Below are 19,405 nucleotides of genomic sequence, written 5' to 3'. Positions count from 1 at the left end.
ACAGTGTATTCCATCGACTTGTTACTGATGACAAGAGTTATCATTCCCCCTGCTTTCTGAAACAAGTAAGTGCTTTTTCATTATTCCAGAAAAGTGAAAATATGTTGCATTTTCTTTATATTTGTATTACACTGTTGTCCAGAATGACATCGTGAACTGCAGAAGTCTCCTTATCCAGCAATGACAGCACTGAAATTTAAAAATTCATAACGTTTGAATGGAATGTCTGATTTTCTTTGAACTTTCACTGATGTGTTCTATTGCTACTTTAACCCGTTGAGGACGAGTCCCGAGTACACTCAGGCAAGCGTCTATGGGAAATGCGTGTTGTAGCAAAATCAAACCATCCTCAACGGGTTAACCCAATCCACATTTATAAAGGGTTTTGGTTTCCTTTAAAAGAGCATGGGAGAGAACGGAAGAATTCATCGCAAGAAAAATTAACACACAATACTCCAAGCACATGAACTGCTTTAAAGAAGTTGCCACACTTTACCTCTGTTTGAGTAATTCTTCCAGCGCTTTGCACATTTCTCTGCCATCTTTCATTCGCTTTATGAGGACCTCGTATCCACCAGTACTGTTAAAGTCTGTATCCTGTTGATGGAGAATAAAGAATATCAAATGAACACTATCAGAACCAGGTGAATGTGTGAAAAGAACATTTTTTTTTTCCAGTCATTTAATCATTCTTAAATGTTCAAGATTTGACAAAATATTAAAATACAGAGAAATGAAGCTTTGGTTACTGTAACAATAAGGGCACACTGCCGTTGAAAAAAAAATGTCAGTATTGTATTTGAATGAACTTTATTGCAAATAAAATTGTAATTTAATAAGATAAATTGAACCAAATTGTAATGTATTGAAATGCATTGCTGCTTTAATTAATATCAAGTTAAAAGTTTTTGATCCAGGGACTTCTAATGGAATCAGGTGAAAATAAAATAGCATTGCTGAAGTATAACTGTAACCATGCATTTTGGTGTCCCTTTTGTATTATGAATGCATATTATGGATACATATTACATGGCCTGCAGAACCGGGGGGACCTTTTTTTTTTGCACCATACAAAGGAATACATACATAAGGTGCCACCACTTTGCCCCCCCCCCCCCCCCCCCACACACACACACACATACTTTTTTTACCCCGGAAGTTCATCAGTGGCACTGGAAAGAAATAGATAGAGACCTTGAAGTGTGAGCGCGGTAAGGTTATGTTTTTTTTTTCAGCTTGTCAGCTGAAGAAACCCGGAAGTGAACAGAGAAAGATGAGAGCGGAATTTTTTTTTTCTTTTGTCAGCTGAAGAAACCGGGAAGTGGCTTCAGAAAGTTGTGCTGAAGGCATTTTTTTTTTTGGCTTGTTAGCTCATGAAACCCGGAAGTGCCCCCCCCCCCCCCCCCACACACACACACACACACACACTTTTGAAAACACTCCACAGGCCCTGTATTATTTTGGACTGCAAATTCATTTATCAGATATGGTGATACAAATTTACACAAAGATTAGCAAATGATTGGCAAACTGTATTTAATGTCTACTTTATAATCAATCATCTTGTGCATCAGATCATACATCAAGCTAACATCACACATTCATGCTGAGGATTCCAAGCTCTTCTAATCTTAGTGATGCAATTTAAGATTCTCAATAATCCTCCTGAGATCTATAGAAGGGCATGTACAATGTGTCACTCTGATATCTCCCTCAAACAAGCAAAGGATAGACATCTTTTGAGCTCTCACTCTTAAAGGGATCGTACAGTTTTGGTTGAGACCTAATTTCAGGTTTCTAACATTTTTTGGTGAGATAATGAGAAACCTCTCATGAAATATGAAAGAGCATGTAATTCTATGAGGAATTCAACGTTTATTTGATGAAAATTGGTATTGAAATAGCCGAGATATCCAAAAAAGAGCAATTCTAATAAAGTGTGGGACCCACACTTTATTACGATCGCTTTGTTTTACTTTGTTTTTGGCTGTTTCAGTCATTCCAAACCCGATTTTCATCAAATAAACTTTGAATTCCTCTTAAAATGGTATGCTCTGTACTATATCATAAGTGTTTTCTTGGTATCTCGCAGAAAGTTTAGTAGCCCATTCCTCATCTCCACCAATACCGTACTATCCCTTTAACCATTAATGCACTTTGTTCAATGATTGCCACATCCGCTGGGAGTGCATTCTTCAATGGTCGGCACAGATGTCTAAAACCTAATCAGCAATGAATAGAGATGTACGTAATCCTCTTAGTCCTTAATTATAGTCACATTCATACAGACAAAATAGTGGGATAATAATCGTGATCCAAATCTTTAGATTTTTTTTTTTTGCACCAGTTCAAATGTACAAAAATGTCCTGCTAATTGCTATAATCGCGCTAATTTAGAGATCAAACTACACATGTCTGAAATCTAACGAAACTACATGAAAATGGTGACCCTTGCCCTTGTGTTCGTGTGCTGTTTAAGCATGCATGAATGACGGGACAAAAAATCTCAAGATTCTTTTGTTCCAGCATTCACACACATGCCGCTGCACCAAATTATTCCAATAATTTCAAAATAATTGCAAGATTTCTTGGGACTTGTATTGAAATGTTGGTTGCACTATTTAGTGGGATTTTTATGTCCACACAGGCAAATATCTCAAGATTTGCATCCCAGTAATTTGCATCAGTGTGAATCCATCTAATTTGCATTATCAGTGTAAATCCCACTATTAAGTCACCATGGCATTCCTCTGACACTGAGCAGGGAGGTGTTCGTTTCACCTCCCTGAACTGAGCCACACTGTTACAAGGAAGTGGGATGGCTATACTTACGGGCAAAGTTTGGAGGATTTACAAACTTCAATACTGATGAAAAAGCACAGCAAATTCAAACAATAAGTGCCTGGGTACACCACAAGGCTGAAGTGGGCCAACAGTCCATCTTGATATCATAATAACTTTCATGAGACAGACATGAATCACCCACAATTCAGCTAATTTGTTTTTATCACATGCCGCTATTATCCCGTTGCGGAGGACGGGTTGATTTTGCTACAACATGCATTTCCCATAGACACTTGCCCGAGTGTACTCGGGACTAATCTTCAACAGGATAAACAATCATAACAATTTTCCCATTCATTAGGAATACAACTCATTTTTTCATCAAACCACAGGGATCTTGAGTCAAAACAAGCCCACTATATGATTTAACTCAAAACACATGAAACACATGCTCAACAACGGCTATGCTCTGGCTTTTGCAGTCAGTGGATATAAACATCATAAGTCCCGGTTCCTGAGCATGGGGGAAAAAGCTACCTTTTCAACATACACCCACTGTCTGTATTTGCTTCAGGCCTTCAGCATGCAAAACTACAAAAGACTAGCTGATTGACAAATTGTCCTTCACTGGTGTAAATAAACACTAATTGCTCAAGGGCAATTTGTCGATCAGTTGCCATAAAAACGACTCTGCACAAGAACCATTAATTTGAACAAAAGAGTGTTTCTCGTTGGCACACATAACTAGAAAGCTGCAGTCGTTGAATGATACCCATTTGTAATAGATGCCTGCAATTATCAATTGCTGCAACATTGAACAGAACCTCTGCTCCACTCTTCAAGCTTCATGCTCTTGTAGGCTTCCTTTCTCGGTTTCGACGCATTAGTTTGCAAACGTCAGGGGAGCTTTTGCAGACGATAAATCTTCTGCCTACTCTTGTTCCTCCTTCCCTCTCTCTCGCTCTCTCACACACACACACACACACATATAACAGTCGAACTTTTTTGTCTTCATTTTGCTATTTAAAATACTATGTCACATTCATATATTTTAGTTTTAAGTGAAATGGACTGAAAAAAAATTAATGCCCATCACAAGTCGTATTGAATAGAAATGTTCCATCGTGTCTATATGCACGTCATGGCATGGATCTTTTCTGGTTGTCACATTAAATACCATGTTCTTTACAGAATGCAGAACACAAATGAACATTGGACATGTTTCATGACTACAGAATCATCACAATTCTTACTCATGCAAAGGCTTTTCAATAGTTCTCGGATGTGATATCCAGTCTTGGTCAAACTGAAGCATTGCACATATAATTAACCCATTGAGGACGGACTGATTTTGCTACAACACGCATTTCCCATAGATACCTGCTCGAGTATACTCGGGACTCGTCCTCAACGGGTTAAGAAAAGTACCCACCTACATTGTAGTTCATTAACTTTTGAGACATTTATCAGTTATATGATAGTCGATCAATTAACATACAGTCTGAAAAGGTCAAAACCACACTCGCTTTAAAGCCTGTTGAGGACGAGCTGATATTGCTATAACACTGACACACTTCCCATAGACACCTTCCTGAGCATTACTCAGGACTCGTCTTCAACGGGTTACTGTAAAACACAATATTTTCGCGGCATGAAATTTTTGCGAACTGGAGCCGACAACCTTTTTCGCGGCATGAAATTTTCGCGAGTTACCTCTAACATTCAATGCATTATAGTGTAGACAAGAACTTTCATGTGCATTTTAATTTCGCAAATCTTGGCTATCGTGAAATTTGCGAAATTAAAATGTATGTAAACATTCCTCGTTTTACAGTAAGCAGCACTGAACTTGGTGCATTATCAACTTCAGTGAGGATCAGATTTTTGACTTGAGGGCACATCCATACCACCAGGGAGACCACAGAGAACAAACCACTCTAATTTCTTCTTCTTCTTCGATAAAGTAGCCTGCAGGCCACCATGTGGTGTATCAGGGTACCGGACCACACTTAAACATGCATGCACATAAGCCTACACTGTACCTACACACTGCTCTCTGCCCCCTCCCCCCATTTTAACCTGTACACTCCACATACAATGACACACAAACATATCTAATTCCACCCAGCCCCCCCCCCCCCCAAAAAAAAAAAAAAAAAAATCAAGCGAAGCCTGAAATGAAGGCAAACTTGAGCGGCTTTTCTATTCATTGTGCTTCTATCAATTCAGAGCTGTAACCTTCTCTAAAAGGCACTTTGTCAAAACATTGTCAATGGGATTAGCAGTATGACCAAGCACTATTCCTAATCCACAACCCTACCTCAATGGAGTCAATCATGCACAGCAGAACTACATCATAGGTGCTGTTTTCTGCATCTTTAAAGGGAAGATAAACCCCAAGAGCAATGTGGATTGAGTGAAAGCAGCAACATTAATAGAACACATCAGTGAAAGTTTGAAGAAAATCGGACAATCGATGCAAAAGTTATGAATTTTTGAAGTTTTGGTATTGGAACCACTGGGTGAAGAGACTACTAGAGGATATGACGTATGAGTGGACAACAATACCAAGAAAATATAAAGAAAATTCTGCAAAAATCAATTTTTCATGAAAATTACAAATTCCATCAACTTGATATAGACATAATGTTAAGGGTAGCAATTATTCCCCCTGCTTTCTGAAAGCGGTTGGTCCATTGCTCTTTCATAATTCTATAAAAGTGAATTTTTGTTGAATTTCCTTTATATTTTCTTTGTATTGTTGTCCACTCATACGTCATATCCTCTAGTAGTCTCCTCACCCAGCGGTTCCAACACCAAAACTTTAAAAATTCATAACTTTTGCATCGATTGTCCGATTTTCCTCAAACTTTCACTGATGTGTTCTACTAATGTTGCTGCTTTCACTCAATCCACATTGTTCTTTGGGTTTACCTTCCCTTTAACTCTTTATGTGCCATGGTGGAAACCCTCTGTGTGCCACGTTATTCTGAGACACGAAGGTAGTCATGCTCTGAGAAAGAATCCTCTTTTTCCAATTTGTATAACTCCTACAAATTTCTGTTAAGACGGGCACACTAGTAGGCAAAGTTAAAGAGGAATGCCAAGCTTTGTTTCGATATAAATTGTATGACGAATCTATTTTCTATTTTTCTTTTGAATGACCAGTTGCTACATTACTGTAAAGGCATGACTTTTGTACATAAAACCGTGACAAAAACTTAGAATGTACGAGCAAATCTAGTTGGGAACGCCGCTTGATAGTCAATCGCCACATAGAATGCAAGCCGTATATGAGAGGAACAAAAGCACGAGACACGCTTTCATTGTGCCGCGGGATTAGCAGTGATTAGTGATTTATCGATCGGTTTTGGCGGCTTTGTTTGTTGAGCAGAATATGCGAAGTTGGCACGCCGTCGACTGAGTCGGACGTGCGAACGTGGCACATAAAGAGTTAAGGGGCATCTAGGGATGTTCAGCTGTGAGAAAAGGTGACATGAAATGATTGCCCAATCGTTTGCATTCCCTGCAATATTTTGAGGGAATATCCTTTTATTCTCAAAAAGCAAAGATAAGCAGTAACAACCTTGGTTAAACACACTGTTTCTTCAATCAAGATGTGACATATTTCACCAATCTAGTTTGAGTCATTCATCCTCAAAATTTCTGCAGCTTCATTTACAGAAGAGTTCAAAACTTGAAGTATTGCTTGGTGTAGGGGAGAAGTCCCTTCTTCAAAATGGATAATCTGATAATGATAAATCTATTATATGACGTAATCTGATTCTGCCATCCTGGCTTCACATCTACAAAAATAGTTCTCTATCTCGTTGTACCTGAAAGAAAGTATATGAAGAAAAGAAAATCATAAAATACAAGATTAAATGTCTGTTTGAAAAACCAACTTGTTGAACTTCAGTTATTATTTTTTGCCTTTTTTTTGGGGGGGGGGGGAGGGGCTCCACTCACGCAATGGTATCACTCCTTAAAAAATGAAATTTTATGAATCTATGGCAAAAAAAAAAATAACAATGAATGAATAATCCCTCTGAATATACAAGAAATATGTTCAGCCTTCAAACATGATACACTTTGCAGAGAAATTCACCTTCATCATTTAAATCTAATCACAGTTCTTATCAAGCTGGTATTCCTTTATACTAAGCAATTATTATTATCAAGCTGGTACTGCTTTATCATTTACAAAATTTTCATCGCTTTATTTTGGTCTCTTTGGTACAAGTATGACAATGTGATGGGGCTCACGATGGTCCACTTTCTTTATAGGTATGAGACCCATAATGACATTTTATGTCGTACTGCAGGGTATCCTGCAGGGTACCTTACACAGTAATATTCACTGTTCTAATAAGGGTTCGTTATTCTGAAACACACAAATTCTCTATACCTAGATATTCGTTTATCCAAAACTCAAATAAGGCAAGATGAACATTTGTGGCTTTATTCCAAAGGTTTGTTAGCCTGAAAGAGAAATACATGGTAAGGTTTGTTATTCAGCTATGAATGCATTGACATTTTTGTCGCTGTTGATCATGTAAATCTCAACATTCCAGATCAAGGTGAATTCTGGTCTACTTTAATAATGAGTTTGGCTAGCATAGTGATGTTTGATTTCTGATGTGCCCTTTAACCACTAATACTCACAATTTCCTACTCTATCTGACGTTGGCCCAATTTGTAATTAATACGATCCATCCTTCCGTCCTTTCCTGCCTTCCAACAGACTAAAACTTAACAGCACAAACAAACAAGCATTCCACAACATGAAAAAAACAAGAGACCCGCGGGTCACGCGCTCACCTGAGTATCGCAATTTCACCTTCCATGCATTCTTGCACACTCTTACCTGAGAACATTGGAAACTTAGGTCTGCATATGGATCCCCCCCCCCCCTCAACTCCAGGGTGGGGGGGGGGGGGGGCAAGCAGCCCTGGATCTGCAATGAACAAACTTGGAACTACACGTAAAGTCATCAATGTACAAACTCATGGTATTAACTATGCTTTATCATTTCTGGTTCTAGAGTAGAAGATTTTAAATATTCCTTAATGTGGGAGGGGGGAGGAGGTGGGAGGTGGGCCCCATAGGGGCCCCCAAGAGGGACATGGTGCCCATTTGAAGGAATTGAGATTCTATCCCCCGAGGGATGCTACCTGCTAAGTTTGGTCAAAATTCATCATGAGGTTTTTAAGAAGAAGATGAACGTGTACAATTCAGGCCCCATTACAATTGTAGTGTAGGACTTCTCTCCATCCCCTCTCCTGGGTCCCAAGGGAGGGGGGGGGGGGTACCCCTGATTCCGCCAATCCCATGAACAAACTTGAAACTACAGTCATCAATGTACTAACTCATAGTGTTATCTAACCCTATCACTTCTGGTTCTAGAAGATTTTTAAAGATTCCTTAATTTTAGGGGGTTTGGGTCCCCCTGGGGGCCCTCCAGGTGGGCCATGGTGCCCATTCGAACAAATTGAGATCCTATCCCCCTAGGGATGCTACCTACCAAGTTTGGTGGAAATCAGACATGGGGATATCAAAGTGAATATGAAAATGTACGATTTAGGCCCCATTAGGACCCCTCCCCATCCCCCTCCCCTGGGTCCCAAGGGGGGCACCCCTGATTCCCCCATAAACAAACTTGAAACTACAGTCATCAATGTACTAACTCATAGTATTAACTAAGCTCTATCACTTCTGGTTCTAGAGAAGAAGATTTTTAAAGATTCCTTAATTTTAGGGTGTTTGGGCCCCCCTGGGGCCCCCCAGGTGGGCCATGGTGCCCATTTGAACAAATTGAAATCCTATCCCCCTAGGGATGCTACCTGCCAAGTTTGGTGAAAATCGGTCATGGGGTTCTCAAGAAGAAGATGAAAATGTAAAAAGTTTACGCACGACGGACAACGGACGACGCACAACGCACGACGGACGACGCACGACGCACGACGCACGACGCACGACGGACGCCGGACGAAGAGCGATCGCAATAGCTCACTTGAGCCTTCGGCTCAGGTGAGCTAAAAAAATCCTCATAAGAGCATTAGTGTGCTGTTTAATAGCAAAAGTATCTGCTCACATTCAAAACCGATAATCACTTCCACCTTGCTGGAGTCAAACTTCAGGCAATGTCATATCACACCAATATTGACATCATACCTAGAGGTTACCTACAATACTAGAGCAATAAAATGAGACTTCACCTATGGGGAAAAAATGTAAGAAAACAAAAAGAAAGTAAACTACAACACGTAGCTTGCTTTCGCTTGAAAATAATAACACCACTGTCGTTAGGTCAGTCACATGAGAAGATAAGAAGGGTTGTAATCGCCCTACCCATAAAAACCAGGATGTTTTCAGTTAGAAACGTGGATCTTCATGAACATCCTGATCTTTTCCTTACCGGTAAGTGCAGAAAGAAAACATGGACAAAGATACCCATGAATAACCTGAAGGGTCTCCGTTCAGTGTGTATCATTATAGATTCCATGTACATGCATATTTGTGACCCTGCATCACAAAACCAACAAAAAGTCGCCAGATATGGATTTTTAGTTAAGAGCAGATTCTGAAAGAACAGACTTTAAGCTTTAAAATGATGTATAACTCAATTCAAAAGGACTCTCCTAATCTGTCCTAACATTGGAAAAAAAGCACATACTCTGTAACGTGTGAACTGAGAAAACAGACTTTGAAGTACAGAGTCTATTCAAGCGTTTAATCTTTACCTAACCGTGCTAGCAGTGCGATGAATGGAAGAAAAAACATGATGCAAACCACCGTAGCAACAACAAAGAAGGGATTATCAGATTAAGCTGAATTTAAGCATGCTTTATCAACACATTCTTTAAATGATCAATGCCAACTTACAAAGCAGTAGCATTATCCTTTCTAAATCTAAAGTTATCAGAGTTTAAATTGGAGAGGATGGATAGGGGTTTTAATCTACGAATGAAAAAGGGACTCTTTATCAAAGACACAACTCATCACACATTTCTACCAAAAAGCGTTCGAGAAAAAACTGCTAAAAACACATTTTCCTGTTTGTTTTATGATTCTTACCTTTAGTATATTGTAGAAGATTGAAGACTTGCTCTTTCAGAAAATATGAAAATCTCAAGATTGGCTAGGTTGGCTTGTTTCCCCTATTTTCAGTTCTCACAAAAAATCAATGTGTGCGACTTTTTGTTTGTTTTGTGATGCATGGTCACATATTTGGTGGATTAACCCGTTGAAGACGAGTCCCGAGAATACTCAGGCAAGGTGTCCATGGGGAAATACGTGTTATAACAGTCCATCTGCAATGGGTTAATGAACCCTCTTAATAACAAACCTTATTTCATTTTTAGATCAAAGAACCTTTGGAAAAATGAACCTCATTTCAATTTCATTAACCAGTCAGCAAAGAGAAAAAGAACAGTTCTGTTGTTATCAATTTATTCCTCCCTCTACATGCTACTTGTGAGTTCAGAAAGAAGAAAATTTATCATCCACCATTCAACTCAAGTGGCGTGTCAAGTGTGTTTGACAACCCTTTACTTCCATTAAGCTTCACTTTCATGATGTTTTGCTCATTCAGACAAAGTGTTGATCAACACCAGCCTATTAATTGAAGGGGGATATAAAGAACAGCAAGGGGAGACCTCTCTTTCTATCCTACAAGCCCCCCCCCCCAAAAAAAAGGAATAAAATGTGTACCACACATTTCATAACATTCTTTTCACTTGAACAATTATGAAGTGTGGCAAGTGTGCTGCTCAAAAGCTATGCGAAGCTGCACCACACATACAGAACATGGTATACTACTCTAATTGTAGTTACCACAGCATATATGACATTAATCAACCAATAAACTGCATTTTTGATATTGTTGCAAGGGTTACTATCATAAATGAACAAAACTTACTTGTAGTTGGAAAGCAGTATTCAAGAATGGGGACCCTGAACTATAATTATATAGTGAGTTTAGAACATAGTTTAAAGGGACTGTACAGTTCTGGTTGAGGTGAGGATTTAGCTTTCAACTTTTTGCGAGATATTTAGAAACCACTCTATGAGATGTCAAAGAGCATGCAATTCTTAGGGGTATCAAAAGTTTATTTGATGAAAATCGGTTTTGAAATGGCTGAGATATCCAAAAACAAGGTGAAACAAAGAGATCCTAATAAAAGGCATGGCCTGTCGCCTTTTATTATCATCACTTTTTGGATATCTCCGCCATTTGAAAACGAATTTTCATCAAACAAACGTTGAATCCTTCTTACAATTACATGCTCTTTGGTATTTCATCAGAGGTTTCTCATTATCTCACTTAGGAATGTTATAAACCTAAATCCCCACCTCGACCAGTACTGCACAGTCCCTTTAAGCTCATTAAAGCTGGAATCATTACCCACTTATTTCCTCTTTCTCTCTCACACACACACTCTCTCTCTATCTCTCTCTCTCTTCATGCATATAGTCTGACAAAGTTTTTAGAAAATCAGAATGTGGTTTGTGAGCACACACATTAAAATGAAAGTGTTTTCTAGTTTTACAAGATATCAACTCATGTCACTGACTACAGAAATGAATTCTCGGGCAAAAGTTTTGTTTTGGTTTTGGTTTTGTTTTGGGTCTTTCTTTTTTTTTTTTTGGTTTTTTAAGACTAACAAGGGATATTTGACAAGTGCTATGAATATGAACAATTTCATTCCACTGCAACTTTATGGCCTCTTACATCTCCTGTCAGACTGACAGACAATACTATCAAAGACACAATTGCAGCTGTCCTTGACCGAAGACACATCTGGGCAGCTGCACTTGGCAATCAAAGAGGAAATCCACCTCAAAAATATATAAACTTCAAAGGCTTGAGGAAAAAAAAAAAGATTCCCTACACAACGTATCAAGAATGACAAAAACAGGACAAGAAATAAGGGAAATACAAAATTTTGAAATTTCACATTTTGAGGGAAAATATTTCTTGACCAGTCCACATGAATATTCAAAATTAGCGAGTTAATGATGTCATGCCATCACAATTTTTCATGTACAGTATGTTAGATATGAAATTTGGAAAAATTGTTATTTTTAGCTATTTTATGTAAGTAAAGGCATATTCCCATATCAAAATATAGAAGTAACATTTGTTCTTTTGTATTTTGGGTGGTTTTTAAGGCAAGTTTTATATAATTTATTTCTTGCAGAAATATGAGATATTTGTCATTTCTGAATGTAACATATGAGAAATTGTGAGAGCATGCCATCATCAACTTGCTGATTTGAATGACTGGACAAGAAGTGTTTTCCAAAAACGTGACATTTCAGAATGTCATAACTTCCTGATTTCTTTTCCGATTTTTGCACTGTTCTGTAGGGAATGTCTTTTCCTCTTTGTTCTGAAGTTGATAAAATTTTGAAGTGGATTCTTCTTTAATCATCACGATAGATCAATTGCAAGAATGTTCAGTTTAAACCAGGGAGGTGGGGCAGTAGTATTCTTGCTCCAACCTCCCTGGCCGTAATATGCACTTTTCTGCTCAAGACCCAGAGGCCACAGAAGGGTGGTTGGGCTGCCCCTCTCCCCCGCACACATACAAATGTACATGTATACACTTTTGGCTCTTACAATGTATAAAATAACCCCAAAACACCACCCCTCCCCACCCCCCCCCCCCAAAAAAAATAAATAAAAATGAATAAATAAATAAATAAATAAATAAACAAACAAATAAATAAATAAATAAATAAATAAATAAATAATAAATAATATAAATTAATTAATTAATTAATTAAAAAAAGAATAATAATAATCATGATAATAATAATTAGAAATACAATAAAACCATGAATTCCAGAGGTTCCGCTGTCAAATATTCTTCTCTGCAAAATAGGGGGGGGGGGGGGTGTACCACTGACCCCACCACATGCACTACACTTGACCCTGGCCCTTCCCCAGCCTGGAACCCCTTAGACCCATGTTGTGAAATTTGAAACCTCAATCCTGTTGCAAATTAATAGAAGCCTACAATATATGAATGCACCACATGATTGTGTCAGGTATCTATACTTTTCATACTGTAATTGCCCATACATGTATCTATCTATTCTATCACAATAGTCATACATTCAAAGTGTGAGTGAGTTTGCCCTTTTCCCCTCTCTCTGTGGCGAATCGAAATCATCTCTTATTTTTGTTGTAAACTACCGCGTAAATTCCGGTTTTTCATTTCCCCTCTCCCCTTGATGGAGGGTTGAAGGTCAAACGTACCTCTACTTTGCCGCCTTTTTTCTCTTTTTCTTTATTTCTTCTCTCACAAAATTCATTTTTCTTGTTTGTGTTATTTGTATACCATATTTAGAAATGATTTATGATTGTATGCCAATAGTTGAAATCAATAAAACATATAAAGAAAAAAAATCTCGTCTTAATTGGGTGAATGCACCAAATGAAGAGACCTAAGAATCAATGTTTTCTTCACTCACTTTAATTCTAAGGAACCAATTCTGAATGGCTCTATATTATGCTGTGTATAGATAAACATGAGGGTGAAAACATCAACTTTTTGTAATGTTCTATTCCTGCAACATTAGGGAACATTGGGGGAAAAGTGAAGCCAAGTACTCAAAGCTGCAATCCTATTGAAAAGGACCATCCTCCCCTGTTGACAAAAAAAAAAGAGAAAAAAATGTGCCGTGAATGAGTCATGGATGAAAAGAGCCATATTTATTTTTGTTACTGACCCTGTGTTCCGTCAACACCTCCACACTCTCATAATCATGGTAAATCCCTTTAGACAGTTCCAGGCCCTGGCTTCTGTTTAGTGAGTATGAAGGGAATGAACCCATGCAAATAATGTGCAAAACCAAGGCGGAAGTAGCCTGACAGAAAAGGAAGTCTGAACGACTGTGTCCGGTCTGAACAAAAGCAAAAAACATATATGCATATATAAAATATAGGCGACCCCTGAATGCACATATCGAATTGTACAAACTGGGACATCACTTCAATTTCAGCATTGTTGACTTCACTTGAATCATGCAAAATTGGAGTTGAAATCATATACAGGAGAACGTGAATCTTCGCTGGAATATTTACCAATGTATGATTAAATGGCATCATATCCTATACATTTTTTTTTTGTAAGAATGCATAAAAGAGATTCTCTAAACTTACAGTAGACCTGCCTATAACCAATTTATCAGCTGCTTTCTTTGGCATAGTGGATGAAACAATAAAGAAAAGTTGGCTTTGAAATGCATGCTGTACAGAGATGCCATATTCAAAAAATTTTTATGAGTGAGATTTTCATGATTCGGCATCTTGGTGCGTATGTGCGTGCGAGCGAGGGAGTGAAGCGTCCGAGTGAGGGAGGGGTGTGGGAGGGGGGTGTCCCCCCTCCCACAGTAGGGAGCTTTTTAGATTTTTAGCTCTTAATGATGCAGTCCGGTGCATACTCAAGTGACTATTTTTTACTTATTTTGAAAGACAAAAGGAAATATTCCTTCAATTGCAACTATCACTGTAATCCTTTGAGCTATGGTCCCGATGCGTGAGAAAAATGGGTGCCATGCGTGAGATTGTGAAACGGACCGGACCCTAAATGCGCGAGTCTCACGCAGAATGCATGAGACTTGGTAGCTCTGGCTGTAATGTTCAGATACTGTCTGATAGAAAAGACACAATTTATACATTTCACAGGCCACAGAACCTTTTTTTTTGGGGGGGGGGGGGGACTACAGGAGTCAATCAGCCATAAATGAAATTGAAAAAAGGAGATTTTATACTTTAGTCTTCTTTACCTGGAGAACCTCTGGAGAACATGCCAGATGTATAAAACGAGTAGTAGAATTTAGGCAACCTAGCAGAGGGTGAAAGACACCCCCATTTAGAGTTCCTAGTCGTCTAGCACAAAGTCTGCATACATGCTTCTATGGAAGCCAGTGGATGCAAGTTTCTCCTAGAGAGAAGTGGGCAGTTTCTCTTGAGCATATAATACAAATTGTATGTTTACTTGTACCACGGACAGCACCGGTCACCGGATGTGCGTGGCGTGTTCATGTCGTGACCATTAAGAGTCCCCCTGTCTGCAGTAAACATGGCACAACCTCTAGAAGTTACTGTAAAACTAGGAATGTTCACGTGCATTTTAATTTCGCGAATTTCACAAGCCGCAACATTCGCGAAATTAAAATGCAGGTGAAAGTTCTTGCCTACACAATATGCATTGGATGCCAGTGGTAAGTCGCGAAAATTTCATGTTGCGAGAAAGGCCGCCGGCTCCAATTCACGAAATTTCCATGCCGCGAATATATCATGTTTTACAGTACCTCAGACTCATGCTACGCTGTCTAGCATGACATTTTCGTCAGACTCAATCACTCCAGACTCACTCAGGACTTATATGCTTTGTACAGTGTCCGTTAGTCCCAGGCATCTGAGGTAAGCACAACATGACCTCCAAAGGTCTTGCTGTGTTTTGGGGGCCTTTAAATGGAGTACTACTGTCACTACTCTACTTTCTCATAGCAAAAACTTGACTGGGTATCTCACTGGCTTGGAGACTAGCTAGGTGGCAACCTGGTGGTGACTTGAGTCTCACTGGTCAGGGAAACATCTCCATGACCACTCCTGGAGACTAGCCTGGTCTCCAGGAAGTCACAAGAGAATCAAATATGTTTGACTATTTTGGAGACTTTTTCCAGTCTCCAGCTGGTCTTGGAGACATCTCCGCAACATCTCTGAGACATCTCCGTCAATAGTCGCAGCCAAGTCGCAGAGACTAATTTCATCTGCGAGGTCTCCAAGAAGTTTCCACGACTTTGCAGACACCCAATGGTAACCTATCGGAGACATAGTTGAGACATTTCCATGACTGAGAAGAGGTCGCTGCAACTTCCAGGCAAATAAGATGTTATCTTGTCTAGAGATGTCTAGGACATTGCCCTGGAGCCACTGAGTATACTTGGGCAGGTGTCTAATAGATGGAAAATACATGTTGTAGCAAAATCAGCCTGTCCTCAACAGGTTAAAGTGTAAGAGAAGAAGATTTGTGGGGGAGGACATGGTGCCCATTTGAACAAAGTTAAGATCCTATATACCCAAGGGATACTACCTGCAAACTTTGGTGAAAATCCACATTTGTGCAGTTTTGGAGAAGAAGAGGAAAACGTAAAAAGTTTTGAAATGCACTATGGACTCATTGGAGCCACTGACTCTGGTGAGCTACACTTGTACACTTGTAAGAATACCAAATGATACATAAGTTGTCGTGTTGCCACAGCCTACATAAATTTCTGGTGTGAGTATTCCTTCACTTATGGGTATATTACACAGATGTTTGATTACAAATCATAACTGATGAACATAATTTTCGCTATCACTTTTTTGTCATCATTATGGTTAAAGGCATAATTTACCAGTTGCAGATGAAACAAAAACCCAGCATTAGTGCTTCAAAATAGTTCTAAAATGTGAGTTAGGGATAGAAACAACCAATGTAAAAATTTGAACCAGTATAATCAACATTAAGTATTTTTAAATATATAAAATGTGAACAATAGATATAATAAAAATGTTTCCAGACTAAACAGTCTACAGTTATGGTTTAATGAGAAAAATAGTGATATCTCCTTATATTTTAGGCTTTATTGCAAAAATTTTATATGGTAGGATGTTTTGTGATACAACTGACCTAATGTACACATATGCATCAAAAGTGATATCTTGAAAAATTTCTAAATCACTGCTCCCAAAAGTAAACAGGACCTTTAAAGGAGTTATACCAAATGGTCTCAAAAAAGGAAAATGACAGTATGCAGACTTTACATCACAAAAACACAGCAAAACAGAAAGAAGTTTGTGGATGACTGCCACAGCATTAAAGACGTATCTCAAAAAAGGCACAACTGGATACATTATATGTACATGGACATGATGTACAGTGTACACGCTTTTCTACAGCATGGTCAAAACAGAGGAAGTGTTTCCTGTAGACTACAAACAAAGGGATTAATTGGGTTTAGAAAACTGGGTGAAGGATGGATTAAATTTCAGACAGTCTATTATTGAAGGCTACAAATGCATCCTGAAGTCATACAAACTGAGAGCGGGAAAAGAAAAGGCCATTTACGACAGACTACACAAAGTCAGAGGGAAATGTGTGATTTATGTTGGTTTCTTTTTGAGGAAATAGAAATGGTTCATGCATTGCAAGGCAAACAGTAGCTCTATGTGCTTCTGGCAAACTTTGCACCCTCAATCTGCATGCTTTGGTGGTTGTACATGTACCAGAATGTTTGTGTGCCACACCACACACTAATGCCCAATGAGATTCTTTCTCGGAATAGCCATGTGATATATGTCATGATATGGCCACACGCACACAGCTTCACGCAATTTCCCATTCACCAGATTCTAAGATCTACAGTCAGACCATTAAGTTATGTTACTCCCGCACGCACTGCGCACGGGGCCGCTTCATGCGGTTGCGTGCAGGTTCGTGCGATTTCGCACGGGTGCGTATGGCTCCGTGCGCCCCCGTACGCGCCCATGCATCTGTACGCCCGCGTGCGGATCCGAATGCCTGCGTGCGAATCTGTACGCCCGCGTGCGGATCCATACTCCCTCGCACTGACTGACACGCAGCCGCACGGAGGCGCACGAGGGCGCACGGAGGCGCATGAGGTCGCACGGGGTCGCACGGGGGCGTACAGAGGCGCACGCACCCGCACGAGATCGTACGAAATGGCACGAAGACGCACACACCCGTACGAAACCGCACGCAACTGCACGAAGCAGCCCCGTACACAGTGCGTGCGGGAGTAACATAACTTAACTCTTAACGTGCCATGGTCGCCGAACGGCGACCTTAGTCCTGACGTGCCATGGTCGCCGATCGGCGACTAAGAAGAGCGAGAAAAGCATTGATCATTTAAGTTATTGTGGTACCGTAATGTGTTACACCAAGAAACTGCCAATGATATGTACTGGTAGCTGATTAGTATAACCATCGTTTCCACTGAAAATATGACCATGTTTACATTGGAAATTTTTGAGTAAATACATGATTTTTCAGCTAGATGTATTTTTTTCACGTCGGGAAAATCCGCAGTGAGCGCACCCTCCGCAAGATGTGTATGGACCAAAAGTCTCATTGGTAAACCACGCGTGTGTATGCTATTGAATCTGCGTGTATTGTCTATGCGGTTCCACTCGCATTGTTCCACTTGGATGCTGTCCTGCGGGAAGCTGCTTTGATTTTGTCCCTGAAAGAGGGTCAGCTTTCGTTCGGCGGTCAAGTCTTTCATCCTTTTGTTTTGGTAAACGTCACTAATCGTCCCCCACGCTAGCATAGGAATTACGCGCGGACAAAGGCCAGCCGATTTCAATAGAATACGCCCGCCCCCTGTCCGCTGAGATAAAAGGAGGATTAGTAGGTTCTTCCTTCTCAAGTGGACAAAAGACACTCTTCCAGGGCCAGGGACATTACTTCAGTTGCAAATACAGGATCTGGGACTAAAGAAGTCACATTTGGGAATGAATTACTGAGGCAGAAAGAGAAATTGCTAAGACAAAATAAACTGCTAGTATCTTTGGAATCATACAATTCTAGAAGGCAATTTTGTTATCATTTGAAAGAGGAGATGTTGCTCTAAAACTTTCTCACAGAGTCAAGGGAGCGTTCTATTGAAGAAAAACTGCGACTGACTCTTTTTTTCCATACTACACAAAAATTTCTAATAATTTTTTTGATGTATCAATTACTTCTGCAATATTTCAGGTTCAGATAGAAATTATGGCAAACTGACTACATGACATGAAAGAACAAACATTTCTTGATATATGTTGTGTAGAACTCAATTCAAAACAGTCAATAGTTTCAGAGATATGGCGGTTTTAAATTTCATTGTCGATCCAATTTCGAAACATTCTAGCTTTAGGTAAAAACCTCTGGCACGTTAGGGGTTTTGGGCCTGGCACATTAAGAGTTAATGGTCTGACTGTAGGTATGGACTTAAAATGGCACTGACAACTTGGGAAAACTGGTAAAACTGAAGAGGCTTTCCTGCATAAATAAGACCATATCACCATCATAATTATTCTGCATTTCGACATGAGGACATATTGATAATTTCTGGAGCAAAATTGCCTCAGGACTTAAAACAGAGACTCCAACTCTCCCACTTTATGAGATATCTCGCCTTGAGGCCATTGAGTTTGAATATCTTCCACTGTTGCTGTGTGGCTCCCACTTATTAACATGTATTTCTTTCCAGTTTAAAGGGTGTGTACAGTTCTGGTCGAGGTGAAGATTTAGCTTTTAACATTTTGTGAGATATTCAGAAACCACTCTATGAGATGTGAAAGAGCATGCAGTTCTAAGGGGTATCAAAAGTTTATTCGATGAAAATCGGTTTTGAAATGGCTGAGGTATCCAAAAACAAGGTGAAACAAAGAGATACTAATAAAGTTGGGGCATGTCGCCTTTTATTATTAGCACTTTTTTGGATATCTCAGCCATTTGAAAACCAATTTTCATCAAATTAACGTTGAATCCTTCTTAAAATTACATGCTCTTTCATATTTCATAAGAGGCTTTTCATTATCTCACTTAGGAATGTT

General features: G+C 39.3%; 1 protein-coding gene across 4 annotated transcripts in view; it reads right to left on the bottom strand.

Annotated features, from left to right (window-relative positions):
* The window catches only part of LOC139720916 (proline-serine-threonine phosphatase-interacting protein 1-like), a 98,550-nt gene that overhangs the window by 65,407 nt on the left and 13,738 nt on the right, over positions 1 to 19,405 (bottom strand). For all 4 annotated transcript variants that reach the window (XM_071632244.1, XM_071632243.1, XM_071632245.1 and 1 more), the window contains exon 2: positions 497 to 597. In XM_071632244.1, coding sequence (XP_071488345.1) covers positions 497 to 597 — 101 coding nt within the window. The remainder of the gene's footprint in view (positions 1 to 496; positions 598 to 19,405) is intronic.

Source organism: Diadema antillarum, unplaced genomic scaffold, assembly GCF_040938485.1.
Source record: "Diadema antillarum isolate AM-2024a unplaced genomic scaffold, OU_Dant_1.0 scf00000134, whole genome shotgun sequence".
Classification (NCBI taxonomy): domain Eukaryota; kingdom Metazoa; phylum Echinodermata; class Echinoidea; order Diadematoida; family Diadematidae; genus Diadema; species Diadema antillarum.
The sequence above is the reverse complement of the archived record's forward strand: the minus strand, read 5'-3'. Positions and strand labels throughout refer to the sequence as shown.